Below are 10,322 nucleotides of genomic sequence, written 5' to 3' on the forward strand. Positions count from 1 at the left end.
GTGGCTGTTCCTGGGAAGGAGATGTCTGGTTGGACTGTGAATGGAGTGAGGGAATCTTCCTTATTGGAAATGCATCACACACCCGTGTGGGTGTCCTGGTTCATCCTGCTTAGCTCCTCGTGGGGCTGGCGCTGCAATGCCCTACAGGTCCTGCAAGAGGGCTCTTTTGCTCAGATCTTTTTGTATATAGCCGTGATGAGTGGGGAAAGGTCGGTGTAAGTGGTGAAATAAAGTGACTTTAAACTACCAAAGGAGTACCGCAAAATATTTGGCAGGGTTAAAAAGGTGTAGACTTACAATCTCTTAATAGGTGCTTTAAAAGGTCAACATGTTTCACACCTTTTAGGTCTAGGAGGGATCCATGGTGTTTCTTCAGGACCAAATGAATCTGGCTTCTCTTCCCTTGGGGCGGGGTATGTAGATCTCAAAATATCGGGATATATTAAAAGATCAAGGAAAAGTAAATCAGTAGTACTTGCAATTAATAATCCTATTTGGATCTCCTGTTCTAGCCGAAGATAAAGAGAACATGGCGAAAAAACTAATATATGCATACTATCTGTACATGATTAACACTTCCTTGAGGGCTGTAGGAAGGTTATGGTTGCATTGATATATTGATCCAAAAGTATACTAGGAGCGCAAAGCTCGTTAGTGTATCATGCCACAAATTCCAGGGTCAGGCGAATGACAGATTGGTGGCCGCTTTTACTTTTTGTAAAAAAACAAATATGTCAAAACATGCACGTGGTAGCCATAAATAAGGGTAGGTATTCTTCTTACCCAGATAACTGTAAACTGATGGCACCTTAAGTCAAGGCAGAGGACCGTGTGAAAACTGCGGTGGGATCTGTAATGTAGAGCTATGGAGAATAACAGTTTAGCGTTCAAGGCACGCATACCTGAGAATCTGGAGCATGCTGTCTCGGTTTTAAATACTTACAGAGCCCAGCGCTGAGAGGAGCGTGTGACCTATCCTAGGCTCTGTCTGATCGGAGGTGGTTAGTGCAGCGATGGAGCCATTATTTTATTAGATGGACCAGGTGAAATGAATGATGCCACACGGTAATTGTGACAAAAGTCACGTGGTGCGGGTCAGGTGAGCGTGAATGGTAAGTTCGGTTTGCGGGCAAGAAATAAGTTTGGCCCTCTTGGCCTGATTATCACTAATGTAAATTGTCCCCATTAAAAAATAAAAAAACAGGGATTCTTACTCAGATGTAACTTCCGGTAGCCCTGTCTCAACCGTCAAATCTATTGTGGCTGCGTGAGGTAGTTAGGAAAGAGTGCTACAAGTGATACAGCGTTTGAAAAACTAGCTGAACGTGGTATAGGCGGTCACATATGATCACTCAATAAGTCGTCTGGGAGTGGTGGGCATATGTGGAAAGTTATGTGCAGTGGAGAAGTCAAAGCCACGATCAGGTAATGTGTAAATATCCACATAAAATATTATGCAGCAATGTGATCAAATTCTACTCCTGAAATATAAATGCTAATGATATTAGTGAGTGATAGCATGGCCCAGAAACCAAAGGACCATGATTGCACAGGGGAATCTGTAAAGGCACTAAAGGCACACAGGTCCCACGGCTGGGTCAAGCTGTTCTATCAGTTGTCTGAGGTGGGGTTCTGCCGCAGTAGGTGTTAATACTAGGTGGTATAACAAGAAGGTTTAGAGTGTTACTATAAACCTGTGCTGAGCGGCTATGTGCATTATGTACCCCCGTTTGACCATTCGGGTATGTGCCCTCATGTGAAGAGGGAGTGTTGTTTCTTGAATGCACTCATTCCAATATATACCATCGTTCAGCCTATGGATATGGGTCTGTAGGCGAGAAATCCGACGTTGTTCTCTAATAAACAATGATCGTGGGTCCCAACGATCTTTAGCCTCTAGGACGGTCCATCTGATGGTTTCTGGTGTGTGATTAGCTGCAAGAAAATGTGCTGACATTTTGGTGGTTGTTCTATTGCAACAAATGTTGCTGTGGTGTTCTGTAATCCTAGTCCTGTGGTCATCCCTACGTAACGAAGTGTGCAGGGTAGGTTATCAGGTAAATGCAATTCTTAGTATTGCAGTTGATGTGTGCTCTCTGATCCCATGGGCGGGACCCAGCTAGATTGACTTCTTTGGCTGCTAGAGTCACTGGGCCTGCAGTACATGCTCCACATGGGTAATGGCTCATAACTGGTGGTAGCCCTCATAGGGGGAGTTGAGATGTCCTTGGAGTATTTTGAGATGGTGTGTGAACAAGAAGTTCTCTCAAATGTTTTGTTAATTTTTATTCTAATCTCGGGTTGGTGATATCTAGAGAGGGAAATGTCCTTTTTAACGAAGGCTATTATATGAAAGCCTTTGTAACGACAGCGGCATCACGACAGCGCCATTAGTACGCACGTCTTTATGCCGGATTGTTCACTAGCACGAAGTTAGGGCTAAGGGAAGGGGCTGTTTTATGTCAGGGGAAGCGGCTGTTTTAGGTTAAGGGAAGGGGTGGGTTTCGGGTAAGGGAAGGAGCGGGTTTAAAGTAAGTTAACAGGCGGGTTTAGGGTAAAGTAAGGGGTGTATTTAGGGGTTTAGGGTAAGGGAAGGGGTGGGTTTAGGGTAAGGGAAGGGGTGGGTTTAGGGTAAGGGAAGGGGTGGGTTTAGGGTAAGGGAAGGGGCGGGTTTAGGGTAAGGGAAGGGGCTGGTTTTGAGTAAGGGAAGTGTTGGGTTTAGGTTAAGAGAAGGGGCGGGTTTAGGTTAAGAGAAGGGGTGGTTTTAGGTTAAGAGAAGGGGCGGTTTTAGGGTAAGAGAAGGGGCGGTTTTAGGTTAAGGGGAAGGGGCGGTTTTAGGTTAAGGAGATGGGTGGGTTTAGGGCTAAAGGGAAGGGGCGGTTTTAAGGCTAAGGGAGAGGGTGTAGTCTTTAGGGCAAAGGGTGTGGAAGGATTTAGGGGTAGGGGGATGAGAGGTTTAGGGTAAATGTTTAGCGCAATTGCTCAAAACACTCGGCAACAACCATGAGGCACTGGGGCACCCAGGAGGAAGGAGCGACTAGCAGACACCGGTGAGATCGGGGTATTTGTTGAAATTATATGTACAACATGCAGATGAACTTAGTTCAAGAATGCCAGCTTCGAACTAAGACTTTCGCTAATAAAGCCTTCGACCTAACTGCATGTGTACTACTGACATCTATCCATCTAGGGAACCGGTCTTGAGGATTGGCCATTGTTTCTTGATTATTTTTTTTATCTGGTTAGAGGGGGATGTGAAAGTGGTAACACAGGTGAGTAAGTCTTCAGGTTCCTTCTCTTGTGTCTCTAATAGATACTCTCAGTGGTTATTTATTGGCCGTTTGCATGATTGCATGATTATCCTGGGGGATAATTGCATATGGTCAAATTCATGCACAACTCTTTAGCCTGACAGTCGTATTCCTTTAGTGTATCGCAGTTTCGCTTCGCCGTAAGTGAAGGAATTAGCCAACTGGAAGACTGTCATGTAATGCTTTTGAATGGTGACTTCCAGTAGGACACAGTTTTGATTAGTTGGTTTTACGAAAGTTGGTGGTGAACAGCTTGCCTGCTTCACAGGAAATTAGAAGATCCAAAAATGGTACTGCTTGATCGGATATGGTACTTGTGGATTTAGAGTATTTATCTAGGATGCCAGAGGATAAGGATGTCATCAATAAGACTTCACCACATTCTGATATTAGTAGTGTATGGGTTGTTGTTCCAAAGATGTACTCTTTTTCAAAAGCTGCCATGTAAAGGCAGGCTAGGCTTGGTGCAAAAGTACTGCCCATTGATGTGCCCTGTATTTGATGGTACAGTTGGTCTTTGTATTTGAAAATGTGTTCTCTAAGGTCTATCAGTGCCAGTCCACAATAAAAGTGATGGGTGTTGCGGACTCCTACTTTGTCTCTGTCTTTAGGCTGTTCACCACCACCTCAATGGTGGCATCTTGTGGTATGTTAGTATAAAGGGCCTCAACATCGAGGATAACTAGTAGATCAATTTCTTGCTGGGAAGTTGTTATTTACTAAATTCAGTACATCAGTGGTGTCTTTCAAATATGATGGTGCTCAGGAAGTGATCACAAAATGTGTCCAGTGGCTCGAGAAGGGAGTCGATTACTGATACTATTGGTCACCCCCTCATGTATCTTAGTAAAAGTATAGAAGTATGAAGTCCTAGGTTGTCCAAAAAGCCTGCTTCGTTCTTAGCTATCCATCCTTCAGTCTCCTCTGTACTGTATCGGTCATTGGGAAGTGAACGTAAAAGGGTTTTGCAGGCCTGTATCTGCGGAATTCCTTGTGGGTTTGTCTTGGAAAAACACCTAAGGGCGAATTTTCCAAAGGAATTGTTGTAATTCACGTTTCAACCAACAGATGTCTTCTTTTGGGGTTGGGACGAAGCCAAGTCCTTTCTCTAGGATGGTTTCCTCTTCTGTAGTGAGAGTGCGTGAAGATAAATTTGCTACGAGTTTTTTGTTGCTGTGCGGCTTCTGAGCCACATTTGCGGTTCGGGTTCCTGTCACTGTACCTTCTTGTTGCTTCCTCTTCTTTTGCCTCTTCCTCTGCCCCTGCCCTAACCTCTGTTGTAAAAAGGTGGCTGAGAAAATGGTTGTTGAAACATTGAGAATTGTGTTGATCTGCTACATAGGGTGTCCTATTGGAGGATATCCTGCATATTGGCCCCTGTATTGTTTACCAGGAAAGGGAGCCGTAGGGTAATCGAGAAGAAAAGGGAGTTGGTTGCTTCGTGTGTTATCATGGCTCCCCCAACTGTCATTGCTTGATGTACTGCTAAAGGAGCTGTTCTTCCTGTGTGAAGTGGTGAAGCCTTCCTCAGAGGATGTTTCTCCCAATGGTGCCTGGAACTTCCCTGGTGTAAGTATATATCTTCACACTGTCGAATCTCCTTACACCCTTTTGTAATTTAGTGATCTTCTGCTTTGTTAGGTAGTCCTTGTGTTTATTCATTTCACTGTTGATCTCTGCTAGCTGAGTTTTGAATGCTGTTATGCTAATGCCAGCTTTAAGGGCATTCTCGGCTATAGTTATCCAGATTAATATGAGTGTGAAAGGCCTTTAGCTGTATTTCTAATTGAGACTAACCAATCGCGAATACATTTCCATTCTATTTTTGACTACTCCCGTCTGAAAGTAATGTCATCCTGAAAAATACGTGAGGTGATGGTCACCAGGAGGCCATTCGGGGCAATATTGGCTTTCAAATATTCCATCATAATTGAGCTGTGTACGGTTATTTTCACCTGCTGTTTTTTTTTTAGTGCTGCAATCTAATTCCAGTCATCTGTATAGCTACCTGTGGGGATAGAGCCATCTGCCTGTAGGAGAGATGGTGTCCTCAATATTTCTGCCACTATATCATCATCAAAACGTAACCTCTGTTTATCTGTCATGATGAAGAAAAAATGTGTGTGTGTGTGTGTGTAAGGAGTCTGTGTCGCAAATGTATCTGCAGTCAGTCTGCACGGAGTAATGTAATAGTATGCGAAAAAGGGAAAAAAGTGAGTGTGTCCCATTGCTGAGCCGCCATACAATAATATCAATCACAAAAGAGATGGGGACAAGGAGCAGTTAAAGTCCGGCTCCCTTGCTCCCAAGTAGGAAAATGAATACACAAGGAGGGTGGCTGTTCCTGGGAAGGAGATGTTTGGTTGGAATGAGGGAATCTTCCTTATTAGGAATGATGCCCTCACACACCCATGTGGGTGTCATGCTTCATCATTGGGCTTAGCTCCTCTTGGCGCTGGCACTGCAATGGCCCATGGGCCCTGCAATAGCGTTCTTTCACTGAGATCTTTTTGTATATAGTCGTGATGATGAGTGTGGGTGTGTGGGGAAAGGTCAGTGTAAGTGGTGAAATAAATTGACTTAAAACTACCTAAGGGGTACTGGAAGATATTTTAATAAAGGGTCACCTTGGGTTAAAAAGGTGTGGACTGGCGCACATCGTTATGGGACCTGACAATCTCTTAATAGGTGCTTTTAAAAGGACACGTTTTCACGCCTTTTAGGTCCAGGAGGGATCCATGGTATTTTTTCAGGACCAAATGAATCGGGTGTCCGTACCCTTAGTCAGGGCGCGTGTATGGATCTCAAAATATTGGGATATAGTAAAAGATCTCAAGGGAAAGTAAGTCAGCAGTACCTATAATTAAGCAAACTATTCAGCTCTTCTGTTCCACGCTAAGATAAAGAAAACATGGAAAGCATACTATTGCATGCATCATTTCTATACATGATTAACAATTAAACAGTACGTTTACTGAGCTAATTTTGATTAGGATAGGACTTGAATAATGTGTGCACAGATTTTGCTTTCTTCTCATTAAGTTTTCATAATTTCTGGGTTTAGGTCTGCCTTCACACGTTTTCTGTGCAATGCTACATATTTTCACTGCACTGCGAGATAACGTTCACTCCACTCAAACCCAGTCAAGATGGAATATGTGTGCAAAAGTTTTTACATGTAAGCTTATGTTTTGTGACATAAATTGTTGCAAGAGTCACAATTTTCACACCAAATCTGGGAAATCCTAAAACTTCACAACTTTAACTTTTTAAAGTTTCCAAGAAAAAAATCTTTGCACGCTCCTAATGATGAAGGTTTTTCAAGCAAAGTCAAAGCAATCGTTTTGTGGTTGGGTAAGCAGCCGCCCTCAAACCATTTAGTTTGTTTTTGATCAACCCATGGTGAGTTAGTTTGTGAGGTATATTGTTCATTTTACTTCAACTGCAGGAACTGACCAATCCTTCCCCAGTGATGTATACATTCTGGTTTTTATGCCTAGTCTGAGGAAGTGTGAATTCCAGGATGCCAGTTAACATACCTTTTTTCATTTTTAGGTCCATCCTGGTACAGATGATGAGCGCAGCGGGGACAGGATACTACTTTGTCACAAAGAGGGGCAGACTAAAGGATAAGCTGGTGCTCTGGAAACTTGACCCAGTCGGTAATGTGTGAAAAATAACTTGCGTTCAATTTCCTCCAGGCTCCCTAACACCCAGATCACATATAGATCTAGGAAATAAGTGTTTGGAACATGATGGGTATTACTGCGAGGGGCAGTACGTGGCAAGATAGATGGAAGGGGATTGTTTTTAGGAATAGGGAAAACAATTATACACAAGACATCTTTGAGACCATCCTCAGTTATGTTTGGCAAAAGGCATACATCAACCGGGACGAGTTCCTCTAGTATCCAGGATTGCTTAATTTATTTACCTTACAATCTGGAGAACATTCATATATACCTTTTTATATACGTTTTTCCTCTGGCTTTTTTGCAGTGTTTACGTGCCTGCACGTAATTATATTTACTGCTCATGTTTACATGCTTGGGTTTATGGAGTGGATTTTTTGATTTTTCCTCTCCCAGCCATTGGCTGGAGACAATGTCCATCACATCGTAGGTCAGCCCACAGGCGAGATAGGCTACTTCTGCCTCCTATGCCACTCCTCCATTTTCTCTCCTGCCTCTCCTTAACTCTCTATTTATGCTAATCCCTACTCTCCTGCTCTTCTCACTTATGCCCCCTCCGGTGATATAGTGTCCCCAGCGACCTTCGCCCAACCCCTCCCCCTTTTTGCAAAGGCCCATCAGCCAGCAACTGCAGTGTTACCTGGCTGCATGAATTTTTGCGGAATCGCACACCTACTTTGTTAAAAGGCTGTTCGAAAATACACATCATTCACCCTGGAGCAGAAACTGAATATTAGGTTTAACAAAATAAAGGCTTTGTGTGCTTGCACGAAGGCCATCTTTTAATGTGTTTTGCTTTATTTTAGCATTAAAACAGCCCCATGATAGACAGCCACCATTTTTGCACATGTAGATTTCCTCAATCCTTCAACAAAGGTTACTGTGTTTCCATTAGGCAGACACACGGAGATTGTCAAATCTAAATTCACAAAGGCATCCTTAAGTGCAAACACTGGGTCTTCGTAGAGAACACCATTTGCATCGCACCTGGACTCAGACATGTATAAGCAATCACTTCATACCACACTAATGTTTGGGGCTTTGTAGGACCTTGAGTATTGGGGACTATAGTATGGAACGGCCTCCAGAAACCATAGTCTGTAGTTGGCCAGTAGTTCTCCCCTGGAAGCATGTGCTCTGTAGCACAGCCTTGTTCTCAGCAGGGGAGAAGACCGAAATAAGTGGAGCACTTTACAATGAATTTAAAAAACAGGACATGTACTTTTGAGTTTTACGTGTCCTGAGAGTGGAAAACTATTAAATTCGTTTTTCACTATCGAAAGGCCTGCCTCACCCAAAGGATAATATCGTAGTTACCTTATTACATTTAATAAGCAATAACTTCCAAATGGAAACATGTAACCTTTTCCATAACTTAAGGGATATCTATGAGGGTGGTTTTGATAGATATGCTGCTGCAGATCAGACATTGTTATGGACAAAGCCTGTATCGCTTTTGCTTTGAAGAAAATTCAATAAAATGTGATTCTAAAAATAAAAATCTTAATTAACAATAACCGTCCTAGAGATGTTTAGCAGCTCTATATAAAGATACAAAAAATGTTTTCAAAACTTGGAGTATGTAATGAAAGAAAAGGGAAATTGTTATCTTGATATAAAGAGGTGATTTGTGTTCCTTTACTGGGGTTTCCAGGCAGGTGATTTGGTTTCCATTACAGTTCTTGCTTTGAAAAAGAAAATCAATCATTCATCAACGATATGAACTTTTTGTGCAGTGTCACCTGGTTGCTTGTTCAATTTGATGATTTTCTTACAGTTGTAACTTGTTTCAAAATCATATACAATACGGACTTAGTAGAGTTCGATGTAGGCAATATATTTTAATTTGTCACACATCCTTGCATTGGTTTTCCCTACAATAATCTGTTATTTCAGAAACATTTGGAATAGTCAAAACTCTCCAAAGAATATATACATATTTTGGGGACTATAGGTTCGGACAGTGTGAATTAATGGCTCGTGTGCTTGCTTGTTCAGGCAGTGATAAAATCTGATGAGTGAACATCCTAGGGGACGACTTTGTAACAGTTGTCCAAGAATGTGGCAATTACATCTATTTGGTAAGGGCATTTGCTGTGAAAAAGCATGTGGTGTAGACAAAGCAACATTTGCCAGATTCAAGAGATAGGTCTGATGTTGGGCAACTTTTGAAATGATGCAATTGTGCATCAGTCTGTGCAAAAAACAATTTGCACTGGTTGTCAGTGTCATTTTTTAACCAGTCGATTGGAGGAAATTGGTGTCCAAAAATGTACAACGTAGTGCAGTTAATATATTATCAGTTGAGAAGCTTGTGGAACACTCTTCCAAACGAAACAATGTACTACTATTAATATTACTTAAAGTTCATTTTACATATTACATTGTTAAAGTGATTTAAAAGATAATTTCCTTATCCTTTACAGTGAAGCAACATGTGCTCTTCTTCGAAAAGAAAAAGATCCGCTCCGTATGAGAAGGCGCCACTTGCACACGGGACTCCTGGTTGGAAACACTGCCAGTTCCTGAAGCAGGGTGTCTGGAGAAGATAGGAAACAGACTGAAGCAGCAGGCTCCCTGAATTCAAACCCATTGTGAATGCAGACAATGCAAAGGACGAAAGGTCGCAGGCCATTGCATCCATTTGTATCCATCACTTGCTATTTTTGTAACGCTGAGTAATTTCATTAAAATAGCCCGTCATGATTGAGTTTCTATTGAGTATTGTCTTCAGAGCAGCGCTCACCATTGTTTCGAGTAGTAGACATTGTTTTTTCTTGTCAGGGTGTCATTTGTACTAATGAGGTATAATCATAGATGAAGGAATTGCAACGTTTGTGGAGAGGCAAGAGGGCAAGGGATTGTGTGTGCTTTCATGTCACTACAGTATCTTGATTTAACATTTGATCTCGAAGTTCAGGAGCCCTTCTCTTCTAACAAGCGCCTTCTCTGAGAAGGATCTGAAATCTTCTGCTGGTCCATATCCAGCTCACGAAGGACACACAGAGGTCACTTCTAAGACAGCTAATAAGCCACCTTCTGGCCTTGCACTGAAAACTTTGTAGTGTGCACCAGTTGCTTTGACAGAATTTATCAACCACAAAGTCTTTCTGACCCTCATAGAAGCGCTAGCGGGGTCCAAATAAGGTGGTTCCACGGGATCCCAATTTAGGCACGCGCATCGGACCTCCACTTGTGTGTTAGTTGATGTTTAGCAGCATTCTGGTCCAGTAGCCCCCTTATGCTTATAATCCTGCATTATTGTTCTTGTGTTGTATTAAATGCTGGTTTTCATTCTTTTTTTGATGTGAAGTGTGTT

General features: G+C 42.3%; 1 protein-coding gene across 1 annotated transcript in view; it reads left to right on the forward strand.

Moving 5' to 3' along the window:
• MRPL33 (mitochondrial ribosomal protein L33) overlaps window positions 1-9,713 on the forward strand; it is a 51,342-nt gene extending 41,629 nt beyond the window's left edge. Inside the window, exons 3-4 of the mRNA XM_086949488.1 lie at window positions 6,867-6,973; window positions 9,430-9,713. Of these exons, the coding sequence (XP_086805614.1) occupies window positions 6,867-6,973; window positions 9,430-9,479 (157 nt within the window). The 3' untranslated portion in view covers window positions 9,480-9,713. The remainder of the gene's footprint in view (window positions 1-6,866; window positions 6,974-9,429) is intronic.
• The last annotated feature ends 609 nt before the right edge of the window (window positions 9,714-10,322 follow it).

Source organism: Lissotriton vulgaris, unplaced genomic scaffold (genome assembly GCF_964263255.1).
Source record: "Lissotriton vulgaris unplaced genomic scaffold, aLisVul1.2 SCAFFOLD_1000, whole genome shotgun sequence".
NCBI classification, from domain to species: domain Eukaryota; kingdom Metazoa; phylum Chordata; class Amphibia; order Caudata; family Salamandridae; genus Lissotriton; species Lissotriton vulgaris.